Raw genomic sequence first — 27,869 nt, 5'->3', positions numbered from 1 at the left:
GATATAAGGTGAACATCAACAAAAGCAAAACGAGGATAATGGAATGTAGTCTAATTAAATCGGGTGATGCTGAGAGAATTAGATTGGGAACTGAGACACTTAAAGTGGAAAATGAGGTTTGCTATTTGGGGAGCGAAATAACTGATGATGGTCAAAGTAGAGAGGATATAAAATGTAGACTGGCAATGACAAGGAAAGCGTTTCTGAAGAAGAGAATTTTGTTAACATCGGGTGTAGATTTAAGTGTCAGGAAGTCGTTTCTGAAAGTATTTGTGTGGAGTGTGGTCATGTATGGAAGTGAAATGTAGACGATAAATAGTTTGGACAAGAAGAGAATAGAAGCTTTCGAAATGTGGTGCTACAGAAGGATGCTGAAGATTAGATGGGTAGATCGCATAACTAATGACGAGGTATTGAATAGAATTAGGGAGAAGAGAAATTTGTGGCGCAACTTGACTAGAAGAAGGGATCTGTTGGTAGGGCATATTCTGAGGCATCAGGGGATCACCAATTTAGTATTGGAGGGCAGCGTGGAGCGTAAAAATCGTAGAGGGAGACAAAGAGATGAATACACTAAACAGATTCAGAAGGATGTGAGTTGCAGTAACTGCTGGGAGATGAAGACGCTTGCACAGGATAGAGGAGCATGGAGAGCTGCATCAAACCAGTCTCCAGGCTGAAGACCACAACAACAACAACAACATGTACTGTGATGTTTCGTTGCGGTTATTTGCACTTAGCAGTTGAGGGCTTTTACTGTGTTACCTTTCTAGTAGTTTTGCAGACTTCTTATCCAACTAGTCACAGATACAAGTAAACGTTTTAACTGATTTGTGTGACTTTGTTACTAATTTGTGGAAGTGTTGTAAAATCTTCGTTCCCCTATCCTGTTACTCGACCCTGGGGCAGTAGTGGAAGGGAGAAAGTGTCTTAGCGGTGTACTGCACCAGAAACCGTTACACTAACCGTAACAACAGTGGAAACTCCGTCTGCACAGCAGTGGTGGCGAGGTCTTAAAAAAAACTGGCGACGAGGGTTTACAAGATTGAGCCTGGAATTTTCAAACGTAAAAGTTTTCTCACACCCACCGCTCGTCCGCAGGCGTCGTACATTTTGACGTGTGGATCATGTCGGACACCAAATGACAGCCTCCCTCAAAACGGCGGAGTTTATAGGTGTCCTCGCTTCTTTATAAATATCTAGGGGGTTAAAAATGTTTCATTTTGTTCGGAAAGCTGTAACCCATAGTAGCTTCCTCTTCTGGTGCTCAACAGCAGTTTTTTTTTCCTTTTTTCCTTTTTTTTCTCTTTTTTTTTTTTTTTTTTGAGTCATCATTCTTCTGACTGGTTTGATGCGGCCCGTCACGAATTCCTCTCCTCTGCCAACCTCTTATACTTGTTAAACATTACTCGCGTTGCGACTTGGTGCTGTGTGATAGAAATGGCGACAAAATTCGCTGAACTGCAACGACTGACTCATCAATTACGCATAGGTATTGTAGGGTAAGACTCACCGGAGGAGAAACACCCCTCTGAAGACGTCCAGCGCAGCTCTGGACGAAACGTTAGGAGCTGAAGAGTTTCATGGACCACGACCTTACGTCCCGGAAGGTTTACCAGAAGATATGTCATCCGGTCGTGAAAGCTTTCATACTTTGATATTGTAGGGTAACACACGATGCTTCGTTGTCCACTACTGTATTGCTGCTGAAAATCCCTGAAGTCACATATGCACCGTTTCCCTTCCAGCGCTGACAGTAGCCAGTTTAAAAACGTCCCTTTCTTGTACGTCATCGCTACATTAAACTGAGGCGTTGTTTTGGGTTGCTTCATCCCGTTACTCGGTGATAGTCACGACGGCGACGGTACTCACACGAAGATGTCTGTGCGGCCGCCCTCGCTGGCCGCCTGCCACACCTGCGAGAAGCCGCCAGCGCCCACCAGCCCTATGACGAGCACCGCTATGAAGGCCGCCAGCGTGACGCCGCTCTGCAGGAAGTCCGTCCACACCACCGCCTTCAGGCCGCCCTGCGAAATCGACGCAAAACCACAACTGTTGTACTCGTCTAATCACATTTCACAGCAACAAGAAAGTACGAAATCTGTCCAAAAGAGAAGCAAATTTCTTCAAGATTTCTTAACGAACCTGCAGTCTAGACTAGTAACCAATTAAAGTTCTTGTTCTATAATGATAGATGCTGAAAAAACGAAATTTGTGTCACGGCCAAGACATGAATCCAGGCCTCTTGTTCAGTCCGCAGATGTGCTAGACATTACATCATTGGAACTGTGTAGGTAACAGATCTGTACGGACTACCAGTTCAGTGCCATCCACAACCCAAACATCAGTTCAAGCCTTCAACCTATTTTCCCCTTCTAAAATCGTCAGTATTGCTGAGGCTCTACAGTACTGCGATAGCACGCCTACTTTGCATGTAAAGGGGAAATCCGACCTGTGCCTCAGTTGTAGGAGATCTGATGAAATTAAATTTTTCATGAGACATATCTTATCTTCAACCTCAATAATGACAGAAACAGAATAAATACACTAATGGCCATAAAAATTGCTACACAAAGAAGAAATTCAGAGGATAAACGGGTATTCACTGGACGAATATATTATACTAGAACTGACATGTGATTACAATTTCACGCAATTTGGGTGCATAGATCCTGAGAAATCAGTACCCAGAACAACCACCTCTGGCCGTGATAACGGCCTTGACACACTTGGGCATTGTCAAACAGAGCTTGGATGGTATGCACAGGTACAGCTGCCCATGCAGGTTCAACACGATACCACAGTTCATCAAAAGTAGGTGGGTTGGGTTGTTTGCGGGAGGGGACCAAACAACGAAGTCATCGGTCTCATCTGAGTAGGGAAGGATAGGAAAGGAATTCGGCCGTGCCCTCTCAAAGAAACCATCCCGGCATTTGCCTGGAGGGATTTAGGAAAATCACGAAAAACTTAAATCAGGATGGCCGGCCGCGGGATTGAACCGTCGTCGTCCCGAATGCGAGTCCAGTATGTTAACCACTGCACCACCTCGCTCGGTCAAAAGTAGTGACTGGCGTATTGTGACGAGACAGTTGCTCGGCCAGCATTGACCAGACGTTTTCAGTTGGTGAGAGATCTGGAGAATGTGCTGGCCAGAGCAGCAGTCAAAAATTTTCTGTATCCCGAAAGACCCTTATAGGACCTGCAACATGCGATCGTGCATTATCCTTCTGATATGTAGGGTTTCGCAGGGATCGAATGAAGGGTAGAGCCAAGGGTAGTAACCCGTCTGAAATATAACGTCCACTGTTCAAAGTGCCGTCAATGCGAACACCGAGACGTGTAACCAATGGCACCCCATACCATCACGCCAGGTGATATGCCAGTACGGCCATGACGCTTCCAATGTGCCTTCACCGCGATGTCGCCAAACACGGATGCGACCATCATGATGCTGTAAACAGAACCTGGATTCATCCGAAAAAATGACGTTTTGCCATTCGTGCAACCAGGTTCGTCGTTGAGTACACCATCGCAGGCGCTCCTGTCTGTGATGCAGCGTCAAGGGTAACCACAGCCATGGTCTCCGAGCTGATAGTCCATGCTTCTGCAAACGTCGAAGAACTGTTCGTGCAGATGGTTGTTGCCTTGCAAACGTCCCCTGCTGTTGACTAAGGGATCGAGACGTAGCTGCACGATCCGTTACAGCCATGCAGATAAGATGCCTGTCATCTCGACTGCTAGTGATACGAGGCCGTTGGGATCCACCATGGCGTTCCGTATTAACTCTCTGAACCCACTAATTCCATATTCTGCTAACAGTCATTGGATCACGACCAACGCGAGCAGAAATGTCGCAATACGATAAACCGCAATCGCGATAGGCTACAATCCGACCTTTATCAAAGTCGGAAACGTGATGGTACGCATTTCGCCTCCATACACGAGGAATCACAACAACGTTTCACCAGGCAACGCCGGTCAACTGCTGTTTGTGTATGAGAAATCGGTAGGAAACTTTCCTCATGTCAGCACGTTGTAGGTGTCGCCACTGGCGCCAACCTTGTGTGAATACTCTGAAAAGCTAATCATTTGCATATGACAGCATCTTCTTCCTGTCGGTTAAATTTCGCGTCTGTAGCACGTCATCTTTGGGGTGCAGCAATTTTAATGGCCAGTAGTGTAATTTAAAATTTCAGAAAAAGGCTGAAGGCATGAATTTTGTGGTGTGAAGGGCATTGTACTAGTGTATTCTGTGCATCCGTGTTAGCGATACTGCTACCGTTGTGCAATGGCTAGCATATCTGCCTCGTAAGTAGAAAACCTAGGTTGAAGTCCTGGCTGTGGCACAAATATTAATTCCACTTCTTCAGTTTATATCAATATCGAATATAAAGGTGAGACTCATTCGTCTCAATGAAAATTTAATTTCATCAGATCAATAAAGTTCTTGTGGTACAGGCTCGTTAATAATGCTGTAGCAACAAAGGTAAGAAACGTTCAGTGGAAGTAAGTACACGAAATTACACTCATGAGCCAAAATATTATGCCCAACTGCTTTATAGCCCGTTGGTCTACATTTGCAACACAATATGGCAGTGATTCTGCATGATGTTGATTCTAAAAGTCGTCATAATTTTCCAGGCGAATGTGGCACTAGGTGTGTACGCACAGGTCACGCAGTTCCCCTAACGGATCGGCAGTTTGCGGGCGCAAACACGGTGCCGTATAGCGTCACAGGTATTTGTCGTCGTGTCAGATATGGTGAATTTTGTGGCTTAGGCGTCATCGTTTCACTACGAATATAATCAAACAACTGCACCACATCTATGGCCTTGTGACACGAACAGCTATTCTGCCGAAGGATGCCACTACCGTCAGGGAAGACTTCAAGAGTGAACGAATAATGTCCATGTTGTTCACAGCAGCCACGGTGCCTTTGATTATTACCATAGGTCACATAGAAGCCCTACTATATGTCCGCCCTACTATAACACCGTCCCGACCGTTCTCTTCGTCCATGGAGCGTTTTGCATTTCGAGCTCCAATTCCTTTGGACGACAGTGAAACCGTACACGATCATCGACCGAGTGTAACAAGAAACGTTGTTCAACCGAACAGGCGATTCGTTTCTATTGACAAACGGTACAATCCTAGATGATTGCATGCCCACTGCGGTCGGATGACATCGAGTCAACTTGGAAACAAGTAGTGGTCGTCTGCCGAGGAGCATCCTGTTCAACAATGCATGCTAAATGTTTGCCCCGAAGCGCGCCAATTCCATCATGGTACTCTGTTGTCACGTCCGCCACACACAGTCGTTTTGCTTCCCAGAATGGGCAAGCCCCAGACGCCCACATTTTGTGATGAGGCATGACCTTGTAAGCTACTCGTGGTTTCACCCATCTTCAGCCACCTTCCATACATGGTAGCGACTGAACAGCCGAGCAGTTTCGCTGTTTCCCTGGTGATTGTTCCCAGACGCTGGGCCATAACAATCGGCTTACTAAGACACAAGGGAATTAATGACATTTTGGTGCTAATGGGCACTGACCTACAGCAATGGGGAAAAGTGAAAATTCGTACCACACCGGGACTCTAACGCGGGTCTCCAGCTCACTATGCAGATCCTCTGACCACTAATCCATTCGGACACAGTGGTAATCACAGCTGCCCAGGTTTCCCTAGAATGCCTCCTGTCAAACCCAAATTCACAACTTACCTACACACAGCTGACGTGGAGCACCCGTCCATTATCTCATTACTCACTGCGTATCGCCGATTCCATCAAGAGTTACAGCGTTGTGTTCCTTTGCACTGAAGAGATCAAAGGCCAGTCTCGCCTTAATTACATATGTGGTGTCTGTTCTTTCGGACTTGTCCGAAAGAAGTTATGCAAATTGGTCTCAAATTGATTTTCGTACAGGTACCGACGGGAAACGCAAAACTGTAAACTTTGGCGGCCGGTAGATAAATGTGTGACGCTGCAGCTGGCAAGGATAGTAAATAGGGACATGCCGATACTAGGGCATAAAGTCTTTGCGTATTTCACTCCATGTAATCACTTGGACAGTAACCACGCCTCGCTGACAAACGCGCGAACAATATACGCAAATGTCAGCTTTTGAGAGAGGACGTGTAGTTGGTCTCAAAGTAACTGACTGGAGTAATGACGCCGGCCAGAGTGGCCGTGCGGTTCTAGGCGCTACAGTCTGGAGCCGAGCGACCACTACGGTCGCAGGTTCGAATCCTGCCTCGGCCATGGTTGTGTGTGATGTCCTTAGGTTAGTTAGGCTTAATTAGTTCTAAGTTCTAGGCGACTGATCACCTCAGAAGTTAAGTGGCATAATGCTCAGAGCCATTTGAACCTTTTTTTTTTTTTTTTGAGTAATGGCGATTCACCCGAAATTTGAGTAGGAGCGATGCTACTATTCAACGACGTTAGTAGAAAAGAAGGAAGCGATCAACTTAGAGAGACGGCAAAACGTGAGGACCGAGCAATCGCTGTAGAGGCAAACAGGGTTCCGAATTCATCATTATCATCATTGCGACGTGCTAAAGGTGCTTCAGTGACCTTAAGGACCATTACTGGGTGGCTCACAAAAAAGGATATGCGCTCCGTGCGTCGCTTGTGCCGACTACCACTGGCCTTCGTAAACTGACAAGCCATTTTTCAGAGGTGTCGGACCTGAATCTCACTGTCTTTAGTGACGAGACCCGCTTCCAACTGCGATCCGTTTACCAGCAAAGACGTGTCTGGATATGCCGCCGACAGCGGTGGAATAGCTTCTTGACTGTCAGCCATCATACAGCCCAACAGCTAGGATTGATGGTCGGGGCGCCATTTCATTTCATAACAGGAACGGTGTTGGTTGTACCATACGGTACTGTAGTCCTGAGTTGTTCAAAATTAAGATGTAATGTTCCCTTGGACATGGATGCTGGTTGTAATGGTCGCCTAGTCGTAGATATTGCTAATTGCTATAATCGCACTATTTCACTCCAATTTACGGAGCTTGTTAGCACTTGATGATAGGTTGGCGCCATTAAAATGCATTGTAGTAATTGCTGCTGCTTGCTGGATCGCTGCTGTGTCTTGATGCTGATGCTGGCTCTAAATCTGGTTGTCTAGGGTAAAAACATGAGGTCCCGTGTTTTTTATGTGCTTTTGATGATAAAGAACGAGCGAAACCAACAAATATGTAAACATCAAATATTTATTACTCTGGTGGCCATCTTAATTCCACTGTCCACCAAACACCATGACACAACACAAAGTAGTACTTCCTTTACATGTTCTTTGCATTGTTTATCCACCTCAAACAATAACACAGGAACACACTTTACCAAAGTGACATTTCGACTGCCTCCCCAACCCTTCTTGCTGCTCGTATTTATAACCTTGTCAAAGAACTACTAAAAAGAGATATAGTTTATAAGTCACATGTACATCTGTTATCATAATTTGTGCAGAAAAGTTATTAATTTGCATCGAGTGACATAATTTAACATGTTATTAAAATTACAGATTTGTTGACTTGACAGAATAATTCTTTGTTTCAAAAAACGCCGTTTTTTAGAAGTTTCTCAATTGACTTCGCTAATTTGCATAAATAAGTAAGTAACATGAATTATTAAGAATTATATTGGTTTTCGTCTAAAATAGGATTGATTACGTGAATACTGAGTGAAAACGCTCCTAGTGAACAAATAGGTTTCACTGGGTGATTTTTATTTAAGGAGATCCAAAATACCTAAGTTGGCCACTATTTTTTGTACTTCATATTAATTATTTAAGATAAACTTAGTGTTTTTACATGATGACATTTGCTGTATCAGTGATCAAGTGATATTAACTTTTGTGTGGGTCAGTTATTCAGTATAATTTAATGGGTTGACTGTTTATGGAGACATGTTGTGCAATCATTGTTAACATACACAATAACTTTTCTATTATCATAAATACTCGTTAAACTGGTTGAATTTGGAGGATATCGCATACTTCATTAAAGTAAAGCCTTTAATATATTCCCTTACAAAGTCCAAAGAAACAGGCGCTGCAGCGACTACTGCCGTCATGATATACGCGAGACGTAATCGAAGTTTGCGAACACGAATAATAGAATTGTAATAGAATGACGACAGTAAATATTTGTGTTGAATCAAGAGTCGGCCCTTGATTTCCCGCTTATCGCGACTGGTCGATTACCGTACCTTCCATACGCCGTCAACCATGTGTCTACAACCTGTATCCATTATCTATATTCCCGTACAGTGGAGACATTTTAATTGAAATTCCCGTACAGTGGAGACATTTTAATTGAAAGTTGTTAGCCCGGTGTTGGTGAATAAATACGATATTGTGGTGCCTGTGTTGCTCAGAATTACGATTCAGTGTTCCTTTAGTTGTCATCCGCGGCAACCTTACACACCGCCGTACGTCGACGGTACTCTACGCCCCGTTTGGTTGCCCTTCATGGCAAGCCATCTTTGGCTTACATTTCAGCAAAATAATGGCCGCCCACACACGGCGAGAGTTTCTACTACTCTTCTTCGTGCTTTCCGAACCACACCTTGGCCAGAAAAGTCGCCAGATCTCTCCTCAATTGACATAGTTTGGTGCATTACGGACAGGCTTCTCCAATCAGCGCGGGATTTTGACAATCTAAAGCGCGCAATATCCGTCAGGAGGACGTCGAAGAACTCTGTCAATCAATGTGAGGCTGAATAACTGCTAGTGTAAGCACCAGAGGTGGACCTGTACATTGTAGTTGATCAGCTTGTGAAGCTCTTTCTCGTGAGTAAATCATCCATTTTTTTCTGAAATTGTAGTCATTTGTCTGTCTCTACATGTAAATCACTTCCACCTATTTCTGTCCCATTCGGATTATTCCTTTGTGTTACATTGGTTTTTTATTCTTTTTTCTCTTAGAGTGTATTTTACGGACCAGTTTTATTTTAAGGAGCCTATATTACAGTGTGGTTATTCATGGAACAGGGGTCTACGGACCTGAGTACCATCCCTGAGTCCACATAGTAACTTCCTGCGATGCAGCCTTTCTGTGTATATTACTCTTCATTAAAGATGTAATACCAATAAGTTATGTATGAGTCGCTAAACAGAAATCAGCGTTTACATACTTTTTAATGGATAAACGCATACTATTTTTACTTACCAACATAGTGTAGAAAATGCATATCACGCAGACAAGCGGTGTGATCCAGTGGACGTTCACTCCAGAGACTAAAAAGAGAGAAATGTAAAATATACTATTTCATTACATACACAATCGTTTCTTGTAAGTAAAGCAGAACAGAGCCGCTAAGAAACAATGAGTAAAACAATTTTGAATGTTACTACCTTCAAACCGTGTTTTTTTCACTATTTGAAAATGATAAATTAGTTTTCTGAAAATATATTTGTTGGTTAGGTGTGTAGCTATCACAAAGTTTCAAAGATTCTCAATGGGCTAGTGAATATTTTCAAGATGTAATCACATTAAGCGCCGAACATGAACCTAATAATTTCGGTATTTAACTACAGATTTAGTAAGTTGCAGTGCCGATCGTTTTACCTGAATCTCCTTTCTGGTTTGTAAAATGCTAACACAATTCTTAGGTGATACTCAGATGACCATTAGCATCACATTTAATACGAGGAATTCGATTTTTCTATGCCCTATAGGTTGCACATCAGTCACGCCTGGAATATAAAAATACTCTGATTTCCCTTCAAACGAATAAATAAAATATACAAACAATGTGTTGAAAACTGCTGGCGGTAGTCAGTGGATAAATGGCTCTGTTTCCTTCTCGCGTTAGATGTACCGGGTGATCAAAAAGTCAGTATAAATTTGAACACTGAATAAATCACGGAATAATGTAGATAGAGAGGTACAAATTGACACACATGCTTGGAAAGACATGGGGTTTTATTAGAACCAAAAAAAAAAAAAAAATACAAAAGTTAAAAAAATGTCCGACAGATGACGCTTCATCTGATCAGCACAACAAAGTAAGACAAAGAAAAGATGATGTTCTTTACAGGAAATGCTCAATATGTCCATCATCATTCATCAACAATAGCTATAGTCGAGGAATAAAGTTGTGAACAGCACTGTAAAGCATGTCCGGAGTTATGGGGAGGCATTGGCGTCGGATGTTGTCTTTCAGCATCCCTAGAGATGTCGGTCGTTCACGATACACTTGCGACTTCAGGTAAGCCCAAAGCCAATAATCGCACGGACTGAGGTCTGAGGGCCTGGGTGGCCAAGCATGACGAAAGTGGCGGCTGAGCACACGATCATCACCAAATGACGTGCGCAAGAGATCTTTCACGCGTCTAACAATATGGGGTGGTTCTAATAAAACCCCATGTCATTACAAGCATGTGTGTTAATCTCTACCTCTCAATCTACATTATTCCGTGGTTTATTAAGTTTTCAAACTTATACTGACTTTTTGATCACCCGGTACAGTATACTGAAGCTTTCAACGTATTTCTCTGTCGTCATCATCAGGACAGTCATCTTATTATGCCTTGTGGTGGTACTTTTGCTTGTAGTCAGCCGAATTATTCCATGGAGATGTCACGAAGTCGCGAAAGTTCCGTATGCCACCCAAAATTATTCTCTTGTCTGTAATCGAGGATCTCCAGCAGCGATGCTGATTCGGTGAGTTATATCAGCTGATTTCTCCGTTGCCTTCCATGCACCGCTAAGGATAAAGCCACTCTCCCATTTAAACTTTGTTGTTGCACATTTTGATCTCAACTTTGATGACATAATCCCAGTAGAGAGACGCACTGGGTTAAGACTTTGGTTTCATCAGACATGACAGTCTGTTTATTTGTAAACTGTATCCGACAACAGCAGAAAGCCCGCGGGTAAAATACTATGCTATTTACAATCGCTTATGATTTGTGCAAGATGGATTCGAAAAGCATTACGAAGACTTTAAACTTCTTGACCGACGCTCAAATCTCATCCGATCGCTGAGCTGTTGGGGACGTACAAGCAGGGGACCTCGTGTACATATCACCGCTCAAGGTAGTCGATGGTATCACACAGAGTTGTTAGACGATGACATACTGCGCAGAGGTTGAAGAGCGGTACCTATACCATAGTAGCACTTCTAAACGTTCCGATTGCAAGCAGAAATGCAAAACACGCACTAAAGCTCCGATAATTCTTAGAATTCTCCAATATTTCCGATGATCGTGTGCAGTGTGTAATGTGGTTCTCTCGGATAAAACGTGTGCTGAGAGGATATATGCATGTGTGAGTCATCAGTCCTCTGACGTCTGATGCGGCCCGCCACGAATTTCTCTCCTGTGCCAACCTCTTCATCCCAGAGTAGTACTTGCAACCTACGTCCCCAGTTACTTCCTGGACGTATTCCAATCTCTGTCTTCCTCTACAGTTCTTTCCCTCAACCGCTCCCTCTAATAACATGGAAGTTATTACCTGATGTCATAAGAGAAGTTCTATCATCCTGTCCCTTCTCCTTGTCAGTGTTTTCCATATGTTCATTTCCTCTCTGATTCTGCGCAGACGGTCCTCATTCCTTACTTTAAAAGTCCACATAATTTTCAGCATTCGTCTATAACATCACATCTCAAATGCTTCGATTCTCTTCCAGTTTTCCCACATCCATAGAATGCTGTGCTCCAAACGTACATTCTCAAAAATGTCTTCCTCAAATCAAGGCCTATGCTTGATACTAGTAGACTTCTCTTGGCCAGGAAGCCCCTTTTTGCCAGTGCTAGTCTGCTTTTGGTGCCCTCCTTGCTCCGTCCGCCATTGGCTATTTTGCTACCTAGGCAGCGGAATTCCTTCGTGACCGTCAATCCTGATGATAAGTTTCTGGCGGTTCTCATTTCTGCTACTTCTCATTACTTTTGTCTTCCTTCCATTTATTCTCAATCCCTGTTCTATACTCTTTAGACTGTTCATTCTATTCGGCAGACCCTGTAGTCCTTCTTGACTTCCATTTAGGACAGCAATATCATAAGCGAATCGTATCATTGATATACTTTCACCTTGAATTTTGATTCCGCTCCTGAACCTTTATTTTATTTCTATCATTGCTTCTTCAATGTACAGATTGAAGAGTAGGAGCGAAAGACTACATCCCTGTATTACATTCTTTTTAATCCCAGTACTTCGTTCTTGGTCGTTTACTCTTATTATTCCCTCTTGGCTTTTGTACATACTGTGTACCTGTTCCTCCCTATGGCTTACGCCTATTTTTCTGATAGTTTCGAACGTCTTGCACCAGTTCACGTTGTAGAACGCTTTTTCCAGGTCGACAAATCCTATGAACGTGTATTGGTTTTTCTTTAGTCTTGCTTCCATTATCAACCGCAACGTCAGAACTGCGTCTCTTTTGCCTTTATCTTTTCTAAAGCCAAACTGATCGTCATCTAACACACTCTCAATTTTCATATTTGTTTTGTAAATAACACTGCCATTTTCTGCTGCTACTTAATTTATCTATCCCATACGCGTTTCGCCTTATCGAGTTCTAAGACATCATCAGTTTTGTTGGTTTTAGATTACTAAACAGTTCACATCGCCATTATATTTTTTGTGAAAAAGAAATTACTTACGATTTGCTGATCTGGGTTTCCTCACATCTGGTCTGGAGGTGATAGTGTACATGTTGGAACCTATGTTTAACAGTCATTTTTTTCATGTTTTTGTTCGTGCTACCCCCTCCAAAAATATGGGAATAAAAGAGCTTGCGGAAGAAAATTCACAGTATCGAAGAAGAACCAGTACTCATAGCTCTTAAGGTACGCATTTTAATTCCTATTTTTACTGGACTTTTATCTTGTTTTGCTGGGTACTACCACTATTCAGAATGTTCGACACTTTTTTAATACCCTATCTCTGTAGATATCATACAAAAAGCGTAAAACGAATTAGGTTGATTCATGCCTACTGGCATTCATACAAGCAGAGAATTTTCTTATTCATGTGGTGTGTACACTCATAATTAACACCGCAAGACTAGTCATATCATAATTGGGGTAGCGCCCATGATATGAAAACATATTTTTACGGGGCAACTAAGACAGACGTATTTAGATGTGGGAATATTGAACATTGGTCTTCATTGTGCCTTGCACCAATGGGGCAGAAAACTGAATAATTGTTGCACCTTTACCTGTAAGTCACGTCAGTAGTGGTGATAATCCAACCACTTGTGGTTTGTACTGTTGTAGGAGAGATTTTTATGTATTTTGATAATTTTAAGTGCTGTTTTATCGTGGTCCAGGGATCAGATTTTCGTTTGTGACAAAAGATGAAACTTTCCACTGTGCAAAACATTGTCCTTCATTGTACGGAACAGCCGGCATGTTAATGATTTTACAAACTTAACGTATCATATTTGGTGGATTTAGTGGTTATACTTGAGTCTTACGAAAGTATGCAGCTTAAGTGATACACTGAATTGATTTCTTCAAAACACTTCGGTCTTTTTTTTTTGTTTAAGTGTCGCATAAATAATGTGTCGTAGGTCGACTACCATCCTACAGATATTGCTGTTATGTGGTAGCAGATTATGGAGAGAAAAGAAGATAAAGTCTGCAAACTTTTTTATAGAATGTCGGCCCTTTAGTTCCCATTGACATGGGTTACAGCCTTCCATAAACTGAGGGAAGTGACACTTTGGTTATCACACTGTACTCGCATTCAGGAGGACGCCGGTTCAAGCCCGGCCATCTTGATTTAAGTTTTCGCTTCAGGCAAATTTTGGGATAGTTCCTTTGAAAGGCCACGGCCGATTTCCTTCCACATCCTTACCTAATTCGAAGGTGCTGATAACCTTGCTGTTTGATCCCATCCCCAGATTCAACCAACCTTCCTTGAAAGTTCATTTCTGTACGAAACTGGAATACAAGCAAAGCTCGAGGAAATAAAAGAAGCTATATTAACCAATCTTACATTTATCTAGCGTATAATATGATGCTATATCCTCCTCCCCTGAAAAATGTTGCTTAATCGCCTCGAAAGTCCTTTTGATATCATCAGATCAAAATCTTTCCTGGAAGAAAAAGAATCCTCTGTGGCCCATTCGTCGATATGTTCTACAAGCAGAACATCAACACTTGAAATTAAGGAAACCGTCCTGGCGCGCAGCAAAAAAACCTATTTTAGTCCTCTTACAGCGTCAACCTCATGGAAAACCCAGTGAGACCAGTCAATATCTAGTCGAGAACCCTTCCATGGGAATTCAAAGATTTGATTTCCCCACGTGTCAATGAAGGATTATGAACTGGGTCGAAACAGACAAGGAAGATGTGGTTATCTACTTCACATGTTGTTATGGACTAGTTCTGCAGATTGTGAACATGGTACCTGCATACAGTGAATCCTCCATATTGTTGCTGATTGTCCTCTTCGATCATAGAATGGAAAAATGATGGACATTCACCACACACTGGGTGAAGTGATGAAATGGATCAGGGAACGAGAGTTTGAGATGTAAGATCGGACAAGCTTGTGATTGCGGACATTTATCCACAGATGTTATACATAAGTATTTATTTTCATCATACAATAAGTAAATGAAACAAAAAGTACCACACTCTCCAGCAGACACAAGGTTAGAAGTAATAAAAAAAACTAGTTTCTAGTCAATAACGTTTACTACGCTTTTCTAAGGTTGAACGCGATGCATTATCGTCTTCCCCCTACAGTGATGCTTGGTCAGGTGATGAAAGTTTTTGTACCAACTGTATTACAGTGTCATTTAGGCCAAAGGGAAACGTTCAAGCATTACTGCCTTGCTTGCTTAGTGTATTGTTCTAGCCACATGAGTACTATACTGCTGTAGATCTATAATACAGATAATGTAGACGTGGAAACAGCATTGGCACTTAATTTCACAGTCCATAGATATGTTTTAGGTGCTTCTTAACATACTTTACGGCAGTAGTGTCAGTACCCATAAATATTTTGGTAAACATTACAGAAAATTTAGATGTGAGGTTAACTCTATGGCACTTAATTTGTGGGCACATTTTGGCTTGCACCAATTAGGAGACATGGATCGAAATTTACTCGTTGTGGAATGTGTCTCAAGTGTTGAGTTTAAACAACAGTGGCAATAAGAGAGTCCCATTTGCCTGGCACTACTATAGAACAATTTAGACATGTAAATAACATTATGGTATTTGATTTAAGGGTCAATTGTGTCTTGCACTAAATGGGGTACAAAGATCAAACTGTTGTCGATGTCAAGTACAGCTTAAACTGCAAGCTGGATCAGTAACGCCAACAAGCATGCTACGTGTATATTGATAAATTATGCAGAAAATTTAGATGTGGAATTACTTAATTTTAGGGCCCATTGTGCCTTGCACCAAGGGGGATACAAATATTGAACTTTATTCGTTGCCAGGTGGGATACTGAGATTGAGATGACCGACTGCGTTATATACGAATTAGCTGCTTAGATTTAATGATCCGAAAACAACTGGGAGGTCTAAATGTGTGTGTGTGTGTGTGTGTGTGTGTGTGTGTGTTTGTGTTGGGTTAGAAGTTCTCTGATATGCTATTTCCAAGAACATGAATCCGCTTAAGACAATAATTGAGCATGATGATGTCAACTTGTCACAGCTGCAGCCCTTCCCCTGCACGAGACATATAGGGAATCTGGGAGGTTCCTCTCACATGCTAGTCACCTGGAAAGTGCCCAGAATTGGCAGTGTCCTCCTACTCTAGGGGCTTAGACTATTTAGTTAGAAAGTGGGTGCTTCAGTATATTGCTATGCCAACAGTGTGACAAGCCACTAACATTAAAAATTTCTTAGAATTTGTTGGCCCTAAAACAGTACATGTCGGTGTTAAGAGAGAGGGACACAAAATAAAACCATTCGTGATTACTTGGGTAGCTTATAACCAGTGGCCTACATATTCAGTGAAAGGCTTGTGTGAGGCCTTTTTTTTCCTGTGTTTGTCAGTGAAAGTAGACGACACTTCTACATGCTCTGTTTCTTTCTGCGATCACACTCAGTCCGTCGTTCCAGGATTACTGATAACCACGACGCCAGGAGCCTGTAGTCATCCTGTGTATTGATGTTCGTATGCTTTTCGTCGGTGACGTTACGACACTGTTAGAAAAGTAATATAATGAGGTACCCACTCCTCAATTAAATTAGTCTACACCATGAGGATTGCTGCCACAATATGGCTGAAACGTCGAATAATACAGAAGTTTAAGATTTTAAGTATTTTATCTCTTGGAAGTACATCCAGAAAGGTTGTGACAAATCCTTCGATTCACAGAATACTGAAACCTGAGTATCACAGAATTACGTTCTTTTGCTCTGGAGGAAATGACAACTAAATGAGAGGCATTCAAAATGTAATTACTGGAGGAGTTAATGGTTTACAAAGATACAAGCGCATCGACGCACCTTGGCTGAGAGCAATGGCTGGCATGTAGACGTAAAGCGGCATATGTAGCACCAGGCTGAGAGTGAACAAAGCTGATGCCACAACACGGATGATTCGACTGAAGCGACGTTCCAGATACTGAAACACCAACAGAATGTAAGTGGACAGAAAATATTAGTGTTTACGAGATGCACATGAATTAAATTGCAAGGGGAACTTATACTAACACACATCATCATACTTCTAGTATAGTTTAGTGGATACGCAGTGGCATGTAGTGATAAAATGAGTGCGGTATCTAAAAATAGTCAAGTTTCGGATTTTTCGCTGTACTGTAAGAAGCTTTACTCTCTTTTGTCTATATCCAACTACTCCTTTCTGAAAGCTGAAATGTCAGTGAAAACGAAAGAAATTTAACGCTAAAAACTATTGTTACTAACACAAGATTTTAATTCACAATTACTGTTGCTGCTGTTGAGATCTTCACTTAGAAGTCTGGTCTGATGCAGCTCTTCATGCAACTCTACCCAGTGCAAGCCTCTTCATCTCAGACTAACTGCACCTCACATACTTTTCGACCTGCTTACATTGTTCGTCTCTTTGCTTTCCTCTCCGATTTTTACACCGAACACTTAACTCTAATACTAAAATGATAATTTCTTTATGTATAAGACTGTGTCCTATCAATCGATCGCTCCTTTCTAATTACATCACAATTTTCTTTTCTCCCAATTACTGTTCAGTACCTACTCATTAGTCACAGAATATTCCCATCTGTTCTTCAGCATCCTTCTATAACATCACATTTCAAAGGTTTCTATCCTCTGGTCTGAACTGCCTATAGTCCAAGTTTCGCTTCCGTATAAGGCTACAATCGAAACCAATACATTCAGAAATCACTTTCTGCCAGTTAAATTTTTTAAAATGTTTAATCGTCAGAAACGCTTCTTTGCCACTGCCAACCAACATTTAATATCCTCTTTACCTCTGCAATCAACAGTTACATGTTAGAGTGAAACAAACATAACTGGAAAAGAAAATGAACTGCACCACCGGCGTTAACGAGCATAATGGACAACCAGCCTGTGGTGTAACAAAGTCGAATGGCTTTAATCACAGTCAAATACACTAATTTCATCCAACGGCAGTTTGGAAACATGTATTCACTACATGTTTGAGGCTAGCATAGATATTCTTTAACATTCGTACCTACAGAAAAGAAGGAACATAACAGCGAGTAGTTAGGAAACAGATTTGAATCACAATGCTAGTTCTCTAAGTCGTATCTAGAATTCTTTCGTGGATCATTTCAGGTTTTTCGCACAAGACACTTGAGAAACTTACCTCGTATGTTGATGTGAGTTGAAGCTCATAGAAGACGGGGAGGAAGATGAAGTTGGTGACTATAGAGAAGAGAATTATGGTAACGCAAATCCACGTGTACACCCCGCCATACAGGTAAACCTCTGAAGGCACACCCATCAGCGTGGTACCAGATATGTGACTGTTGAAAAAAAAATGCGAGCATAAAAGACAAGTATTCTTGATGAAATAATTTACCCGCAGCCGTATGTATTTTAGAAATTTATTTTATGAACTTCTTATGTGCTACCAGTTTCGGCATTACATTGATGACATCATCAGGATCCACATGTCATAGTTGTTAAATCGCTATACACGGAAGGAGCCATATAACTGGATCCGTGGATCAAATAGTTATGCAACAGCTCTTGGTGAGCAGGCGACACAGACTGGCTAGAATTGTGAATCTCAGATTTCCTGGTAAGGGCTATCAACATAAAGTAGTCTTGCAGATTTGTTACTACATCATAACACCATTTTTGTGGGATAACTGATGAGCATAAAAATAAGTTAAATGCAGTCAGAAAAAAAAATCTTTTTCTGGAATTTCTGTGTTTCATTAGCTATTTTGCCATTTTGAAAGTTCAAATACTAAGATTCTTTTAAAATTAGTGATAATCCTTCATTATAGAAGAATCCTGAAGCAATGCAGACCTCCAACAAAGGAAATTGCTTACAATACATTAGTTCGTCCAGTCTTGGAGTAATGTTCGTCTGTATGGGACCCTTACCAGTTGGTCCTGATTCAAGAGATTGAGAAGGTCCAAAGAAAAGCGGCAAGATTCGTGACTGGTACATTTATCCATCGCGAGAACGTTACAAATCTCATAGAAAGATTGAAGTGGGACGCACTTGCAGACAGACGACGCGCTAAACAGAAGGACTGCTCACTAAATCCCGAAATCCGATCTTCGCCGAGCATGTAGAGCATATATTATTACCACCAACTTTCAAATCGCGCAATGATCACCATTCAAAGATAAGGGAAATTAGAGCTCGTACTGAGGTACTGAGGCGTTCAGACAGAAGTTTTTCCCTCGTGCGATCCGCGAGTTGAACAGAGGAGGGGGGGGGGGGGGGGAATATTATTTTGGGGAGAATTGTGCCCTCCACCACACACGCTTGGTGGCTAGCGGAGTATGTATGTAGACAGGTATTTAAGGGCAGTACACATGTGTAAATTTGACTTTAAACGCTGTTCAAAACGATTTCTGCTTTGTCTTAAGTTTGCATTTGACTGCCTAAAGGAATCTCAGCAGCTTGCACCTGCTGGGCTGATTTCCGTGTTCAACTTCTCATTTAATCTCCCGTTGAATATCATTGTTGACACAATTTGGCTACAGCGGATTCCCAGAAAACTACATGACTGTGAATAAGTGTAATCCTCCATTCTCAGTTGAGAGACCACGGAGAAGACTGACAGGGCATATTTGGCAATAATAATACGAATTAGGTAAATGGAACAGTTAGACGAGATCTAATTTGTAACTGGGGATATTATACTTAATTAAAAATTTGTGAACTTTATTTTGAAATGGTAAAATATAAATTTATTCAATTTCCACATTTCAACATTAAAAAGTTATGTTTTTGCATCTGACTCATCTTATAAGATTTTCATAATTTTCATAAGCCATGATAAATTTGCCAACATCAGGAAGATTCAATTATGTTAACCAGTCGGGGCAACGCACAGAACTTTCGAGGCAGAAACTGCTCAATTTTTGAAGCTCAATTCAGCAACAGTATATCTTCTCATTTGAATTTAGGAAGTTAATTTGTTTCCTTCAATATCTGTTCTCCAAATTCCACTTAATGTGATTCAATACTAATCAGCCTTGAAAGTGTAACCAAACGTCGTGGTACAGTTTTCGAGAAAAATGTTTTGGAAGGTACGCTCTGTAGGTTGTTTGGAAACATCACTTACAAATTTCTAGGACTTGTTGAGGGTACGCAGTACACAGTACTCGAGTAGGAATGTATACCCAAAATCGTACCGTTTCCATTATACAGGCATTCCAGACTACGTGTTTAGTTCATCCAGTGAAAGAGCGAATTTCTTGGATTTTCCGGTTATGGTATGCACACAGTAGAAAATATGATAGGTACTATTTTAGTGAGTCACATAATGTTTTTATGTACGCTGATTGTCCGATGTATAGCAACAGGGATGTTCACTGAACTTTTTGTTTTGTTGTCCTGTTTACGAGACTCCCGTAAAGATGGAGGATTATCTGCCGGCACAAGTTCCGGGCAACGCACGAAAAATTGACGAGACATCAGCTGAGATGGAGAGAGATTCCCCGAAGTGATACGTAGGCTCAATTATGCAACAGTCGTTTGTATTCTCCAATGATATATTGCGTATTTTTTAGTTTTACTACAGATGGAATTGGTAAACTGGTAAACGGATAAGTCTCTTTACTGTTTCGTTGGAATTGTTACCCAACTGAATTTGGTTCAGACAAAGGTAATGCACTGAGTGACACCTAATTACATTCCTTAAAGACAGGGCTGGCTGAGTCGTTAGAGTAGAAAAGGTTTCTATCCCAAGTACTGTGTACTGTGCTTCTTCTCTAAACCCTAGAGACATGCAAGACAATTACCAAACACCATTTATTATTACTACCTTGCAGTTCTCAGTTAATACACGAGGGGACTTGAAAACTTATGTTACACTTTGTTATGGCAGGCCAAGTAACTTACTGAATACTGCACTGTGGCTCAAACTGACACCCATGCTAGACACTACTTTTCAACAGTCGCCAGTCTCTGTAAACAACCGCTGAAATGTTCTACTGATCGTTCTAGACGATGGAAATCGCTCCCTCTGTCGGAAAGCCATTCGGGAACCGAACCGGTTTTATGAATGTCCTCATCGTTGGCAAAGATCCCTCGCCCCCACTCCCTCCCCTTATTCGTTTAGCTTGTCGAAAAGACAGAATTCCCAGATGCAAGACCAGGACCCATGTCTGTGCGGCATTGGTCAGGTTGTTGGCACCATTTCGCTACGGCTAGATGCAACGTAGCACTTGGTCCAGATACTGCCAGAATTTCACAGTGAATCTCTGCAGTTTAGGGCATTATGGCCGCAAGAATCGTTCCGGCCCACGTACTTTAACCACGCACTACGTTTCCTCATCTTGCGAAGACCATTTCAATCGCACCCTGCGATTCACCAGTAATCTGTGCCAAGGCAAAACTGTGCCTGGAGGAAACCCGCAGCATTTGCTCTTTTCTGACACTAAACCACTCGTGATGCACAGTGATCTTGGCCTGGTACATGTGTATCGTAGTTTCTGAGGTCCCAGTGTAACAGTTCACGGAAGGATATGAGTCATATACACTTATCAGCCAGAACGATATCGGATAAAATAAATAGACTATTTAAGGAATCAGACATTACGATAGCCTTTGCCTCTAACACCCTGGCAAATAACCTTAGACATAGCATAGGAGATTTAAAAAATAAAATCTTCTCTACATCGGACGTGTACAAACTAACGTGCAAAGACTGTAAAAGAATCTACATTGGACAGACAGGAAGAAATTTTAAAACTAGGTTCAAAGAACATCCACGGGAATAGCACGCAATAAATCGCTATTTGGACAACACCTAGATGCTGAGAAACACACAGAAATTAATGTAGAAGAAAATCTAAGGGTATTGCATGTAGCCCAGAAGGGACCCATGATGGACATCTTGGAAAATTTAGAGATCTTCCTGCACAATAAACAGGATCCAACGGCAATTTCTAAAGTTTTTTACTGTGATAATAGTTATTTAGAAATCTTCGCAAATATTATTAGTTCGTTACGATATTGCTTCTCCTTCTCAGCCATATTAATATTGTATGACGATGTATATTGTTACTAATTTTATTATAGTGTTTTAATTTTGTAATGAAGACCTTGGAAGTTTAAAGGTTACCTTACATAAGTCCTAAAATATTAATACATAATTCAGAAACAACTTTGTGGATGAGTATGTGAATCGACGGCAGCGTGATGAAGGGAGGATTGTAGTACACCGATGGTACGATATCGAATGCCGTGCTACAGCAGACGACACGTACGAGGAGGCCATTATGACGACGGAATCCTAGCCAAAGAGGCTAAGGTGCACTTGATATACTTCTTTTTTCTAATATGTTAATTTTATAAAGGAGAATATACTGATTTTAAAGTTTTTTGCTAATTACGAGGAACAACTTTTACGGATAGCACCCGGAACACACCACGACAACGCATGCTGTGCAAAGATAACGCCGCAGCAGAAGACCATATGGATTGACAACAACATGGCGGAAGAATCGTTATGATACGGCGTTATCATAACAACGAACGCCGCGCAAAGATGATATTACAGCAGACGACTTATACGAAGCGGCTAGCATGACGACAGCGTCCCAACCACACAGGCTAGGGGGCGCTTAATATATGCTATCGCCCATGGCAACGGCGTCCCTACCATAGAAGATAGAGGTCTCTACTCTATCCACAAATGATGTGAAAAACGAATGGGACAACAGATACGTGATATTAAATAATAGTAAATTTCTAGAGAATTAATTAGTTATAATTATTATGTATTATGTCTTATATTACAACTGGAACAAACTTTAAAATTTACGATTTCTTGCTTAAGCATGTAACTAACGTTGGTCACCATGGAAGGCGTTACCGTCTGCCCACGTGTTGTTGGCCGTTATTTAAGCTCATGCAGAGAACCAACCATGCATCCACCCCCCCCCCCCCCCCCCCCGAATCCTTTTGTATTCCACTCCTCTGCACTTCCACACTCCCTGTCGCGTCTGCGCAGCCCCCCCCCCCACCCCCCTCCTCTTATGGTCCCTCGTCCTCCCTTTTCTTTCCCATCATCTGTCCAGTTCCCCCCGTCTGCCCTCGGCTGTGGTATGTCATATTTGTGCCAACTTTTTAGTGCAGTGTTCAAGTGAATGTTCAGTGTTGTTCGTCTTTCTAAAGTGTTACGAACAGAAATCATGCTGTCGCTGGGTGTGAATTTTATGTCTCTTGCGAACAGAAACCAGACTGTCGCCGTTTTTTCTTTTTTAATTGCATGTGTATTATTTTACCTGTCTGCTTCATATGTATTTTATTAGCATCATCAACCCTTTGTTCAATGTTTTAAGTTCCACGATTTTCCGCCATGTCACAATTTAAGTCTCGGATTTTATGGCCTGTTTTTATTATTTATTATTTTCATCTTTTTAAAACAAATTCTGTAGGCTGAAGAGCGGCGTAATAAGCTGCTGCCAGCCCGCCCCCTTCGGGGGGGAATCGAAACTCAATAAAGAAAAGAAAAAAAAATAACCATGCATAGTTACCAAACGTGCACAGGCAGAGTGACGACTCCAGCGAGCCACCGAATGGGTATAAAAATCTGTTTATTTATGTAACTTTGACTAATTGCTTGTAGAAGATGTGCATGATTACTTAGTAATATTTTAACTTTACAATGTAAACTGCCCTGAATATGACCCCATCGCGCGTTGAAACTGGTTGACGGCAAAATAAATAATGCGATTGTGACTGTCATTTTGAACAATTGATTATAAGTAAATTAATCGCTGCTATCTCCACACAACTACGTTGTCTAAAAATTATGACCAGGTGGTGTACTACATATATAAACCCGTCCAGGGTATATCAACACCACCTGGCGAGGAATGACTGCTAGTCAGTCTGTGACATTACAGCCTTTATCACTGCGATTTTTAACATGTAAAAGTTTTTTTTCTGTATTCGCGTCAGTATGTGCGGACTTTTAACATATACCAGTGAATGTTATAACCAGATATCTTTGCCGCGCTCCTGAAAAGCGCAGAATATCACGATAGCTATAAACTGTTATACGCTGCTATCGATCAGTAAAAAAAAAAAAAAAAAAACGATGCACCTATGTTTCAAAATAACAATTGCCAATTTTTACTTCTGCAGGGAGCCGCGCCGCTCTCTAGCTGTTCTGTGAATGTGTTGCGAGTCGGACGCAAAAGTATTGTGCTCCATACTGATATAATCATTTTATTGTAAATTTAAGAGTTTAAGTGATTAAAAATATATGTAGCCACAAACAAGCGAGAATGTGTATCATGAAAATTCGCTTCACCGCCACATTGGGTGGCCATGTTAATGCAAGTTTCCGTTTCATAATATAATACTTGAAGCCTTGAATTTTATTGAATTTCAAAGAAAATCTCTCAACCTTATTTTCATTAATTATACTTGTGATAATCTTTTCTGTTTAAAAGTTTTATGCAGCTTATGATCCAGCGTGTGTTCTGTCGGAACAGGAGGCTGTCGTGACGACATCGTTATAGTATTTATTCCAAGTTCTTTCAGTTCCGTTTATATGTTCGTACAAATCCAATTAGTTGGTCCCTTAGGTTTCTTTCATGTAACTTCTGTCTGTTTTCTCCGCGCGATCTTCCTCCGAGAAAAAATTTCTGTTCATTTTTTAGTAATTTTCGATATCGCGAATGAGAAAAGACAGCCGCCTCCTGCTCCGAACGGAACACCACGACTTTTCTAACGTCGGAGAGTACCGCACGAATTTTCCGCTAAAAGGTAATAGAATTTCTTAAAGCTGGATCAATTACACATGTTGCTGCTGTTCTCCGACAAATCTGGTGTGATTAATAGCAATTTATTCTGTCACGACAAAAAGAACCAATTTTATTTTTACCAAAGCAACAAAGCTTTCAATTAAATTACTAAAAAATTATACCAGAAGTCCCACGAACGGTGCATGCAGTGTCAGTGAGATTTCTGCCCGTGTGTAGAATGGGGAAGGCGCGCGACCTGTCTGAGTTTGACAGAGGGCAGATTGCGATGGTTCGGAGGCTCGGCGTGGGCATTTACGAAATTGCAGGACTTGTCGAGAAGTACTGAGTGTCTTCAACACATGGCAAGGCCAGGGCTGAACACACTAATAAGACAAGAAAGGCGGCGAGCGGTAGCGGAACTAACATCAGACTGTAATGCTCGACAGAGTACAAGTGTATGTGAACACACAGTGCACCGAACACCCCTAACAATGGGTCCCAGCAGCCGAAGACCCATGAAGGTGCCAAAGTTAGTACCACGACAGCTAGAATTACAGCTGAATATGTTACGAGCGTCACCCCTGATATCCATGCCAAAGGTGGACATACTGCCCGTTAGTTACATGTTCATGTTCCGGCTGATCATTGTATAAAGAGGCGCAAGATGGTAAAGGCTCACCTTGAGATCTGCGAGACAGCGACGGGGAGCACCCTCATCGTCTTGCCGCCGTGCAGGTAGTCCACCTTGGCGGTGTTCCTGGCGCGGCCGCAGATGCCGAAGTAGAGGCCGATGACGACGGAGAGCGTCAGCATGAGCGCGAATGCCGCGTGGTCCACCCACCCGAACAGCGACTGCCTCGCCGCCATAACTGCAGCCTCTGCTGTTACGTTGGCCGCCATGTTGCTCTTAACAGCTGCGACGGCTGTATGGTCACCTTGAGGCTGCTATCGTTGAGGGGTCCTGCAGTACACGTCACTCGTTAAAGATTCAAGGACTCCGTAGTATATGGTAGAACAAATTGTTAAAGAAAACTTATGGTATTGCAACAATTTCAACTTCAGTTACAAGTGTCCATAAAGGGCCGTTTATACCATTAGGCAGGACGAGGCGGCAACATTTTAGGGGTGGCAAAGAGCGGAAAATATTCATTTCAAATGAAACAGCGAAAAACTGAGCAAATGAGGACAAAATTAAAAATAAGTACACTACTGGCCATTAAAATTGCTAGACCAAGAAGAAATGCAGATGATAAACGGGTATTCATTAAACAAATATATTATACTAGAACTGACAGGTGAATATATTTTCACGCAATTTGGGTGCATAGATAGTGAGAAATCAGTATCCAGAACAACCACTTCGGGCCGTAATAACGGCCTTGATACGCCTAGGCATTGAGTCAAACATGACGTCTACAGGTACAGCTGCCCATGCAGCTTCAACACGATACCACTGTTCATCAAGAGTAGTGACTGGCGTGTTGTGACGAGCCAGTTGCTCGGCCACCATTGACCAGACGTTTTCAATTGGTGACAGATCTGGAGAATGTGCTGGCCTGGGCAGCAATCGAAAATTTTGTCTATCCAGAAAGGCCCGTACAGGACCTGCAACATGCGGTCGTGCATTATCCTGCTGAAATGTAGGGTTTCGCAGGGATCGAATGAAGGGTAGAGCAACAGGTCGTAACCCATCTCAAATGTAACGTCCACTGTTCAAAGTGCCGTCAATGCGAACAAGAGGTGACCGAGACGTGTAACCAATGGCACCCCGTACCTTCGCGTCGGGTGACACGCCAGTATGGCGATGACGAATGCATGCTTCAAATGTGCGTTCACCACGATGTCGCCAAACGCGATTGCGACCATCATGATGCTGTAAACAGAACCTGGATTCACCCGAAAAAATGACGTTTTGCCATTCGTGCACCCAGGTTCGTAATTTAGTACACCATCGCAGGCGCTCCTGTCTGTGATGCAGCGTCAACGGTAACCGCAGCCGTGGTCTCCGAGCTGATAGTGCATGCTGCTGCAAACGTCGTCGAACTGTTCGTACAGATGGTTGTTGTCTTGCAAACGTCCCCATCTGTTGACTCAGGGATCGAGACGTGGCTGCACGATCCGTTACAGCCATGATGATAAGATCCCTGTCATCTCAACTACTAGTCATACGAGGCCGTTGGGAGCCAGTTCCGTATTACCCTGCTGAACTCACCAATTCCATATTCTGCTAACAGTCATTGGATCTCAACCGAAGCCAGCAGCACTGTCGCGATACGACAAACCGTAATCGCGTTCGGCTACAGTCCGACCTTTATCAACGTCTGAAACGTGATGGTACGCATTTATCCTCCTTACTTGAGGCATCACAACAACGTTTCACCAGGCAACGCAGGTCAATTGCTGTTTGTGTGTGAGAAACCGGTTGGAAACTTTCCTCATGTCGGCACGTTGTAGGTAACGCCACCGGCGCCAACCTTGTGTGAATGCCCTGAAAAGCTAATGATTTGCCTATCACAGTATCCTCTTCCTGTCGGTTAAATATCGAGTCTGTAGCACGTCATCTTCGTGGTGTAGCAATTTTAATGGCCAGTAGTGTGTATATTAGAACATCGAATTATTTTCAAAAACATAGGGATCAGATTTCTAATACATCGTTACTTAATACAGCTTTACTTGCTTCGGTATAAGTAAACACGTCGCCTCCACTAAGGACTACAGTAGTCGCTACTGAGTAAGAAATGGAAACAATCATGACCTCGATTCATCTGTGTCAAACGCTGGAGCAGTGAACATGTACTGGCTTGCGATCACGTTTCGACTTGATAGCATACCTCCTTCAGTCCCTCTTTTTGTATTTGTTTCTGAATATCATTTGCCAAGCATCTGTTTTATTCAGCGGTTCTGTTGCTGTTTTTAGTTCTGCTAGTATGTCCTGTGGATAATCGATCACATTTTCGCATGCTGGATTTTGTACTTTTCTTTGAACTTATCTAAAAGACATTAGAGGTAAGCCCAGTCCATCATACCCACAAAATAAAAATGAGTTGGTGTGCGTGTGTGTAAGGAGACACGCACTGTTGCACTGATGGCTATTTATGGTGGGGAATAGGGGCCGATATAGGATAGAGGGATGGTAGTAAGAAAGAGGGAGCGTCATTTTTCAGTTCTCGACTATGGCGGCAAAACATCTAGAACGGTTATGTGTCCATGCAGAAACATACAAGTTCGCCAAACAAACAGCTCGAGTAAATGCAATAAAAGCTACATAATAAATGCGACTGTGACCTAAAGTAAATAGGGATGCTCGATGGAAGGAAAATGTGAGAGAGAATAGATTTAAACTACAAAACGGGTCATAAAAATACCCTTTCCCTGATTGTTCGACATCGTCTTTCAGTTGTTACCATTGTCATGTAATCGAATTCTGCATCCACGTAAATATTTAGATAGACCATTCGAAAATTCTGTTGAGTGCAGCTGTGCTTGAACGATCTTGATAAATTTCATAATGTAAAAATGGAGCAACACACAAATA

General features: G+C 42.0%; 1 protein-coding gene across 1 annotated transcript in view; it reads right to left on the bottom strand.

Moving 5' to 3' along the window:
• LOC126482155 (sodium-coupled monocarboxylate transporter 1-like) overlaps positions 1-25,234 on the bottom strand; it is a 63,861-nt gene extending 38,627 nt beyond the window's left edge. The window contains exons 1-5 of the mRNA XM_050106132.1: positions 25,014-25,234; positions 17,751-17,910; positions 16,427-16,544; positions 9,174-9,241; positions 1,873-2,027 (exon numbers count right to left, since the gene is read on the bottom strand). Of these exons, the coding sequence (XP_049962089.1) occupies positions 1,873-2,027; positions 9,174-9,241; positions 16,427-16,544; positions 17,751-17,910; positions 25,014-25,234 (722 nt within the window). The remainder of the gene's footprint in view (positions 1-1,872; positions 2,028-9,173; positions 9,242-16,426; positions 16,545-17,750; positions 17,911-25,013) is intronic.
• Positions 25,235-27,869: the final 2,635 nt, after the last annotated feature.

Source organism: Schistocerca serialis, chromosome 5 (genome assembly GCF_023864345.2).
Source record: "Schistocerca serialis cubense isolate TAMUIC-IGC-003099 chromosome 5, iqSchSeri2.2, whole genome shotgun sequence".
NCBI classification, from domain to species: domain Eukaryota; kingdom Metazoa; phylum Arthropoda; class Insecta; order Orthoptera; family Acrididae; genus Schistocerca; species Schistocerca serialis.
Note: the sequence above shows the minus strand (reverse complement) of the source record. Positions and strands in the feature narration are given on the sequence as shown.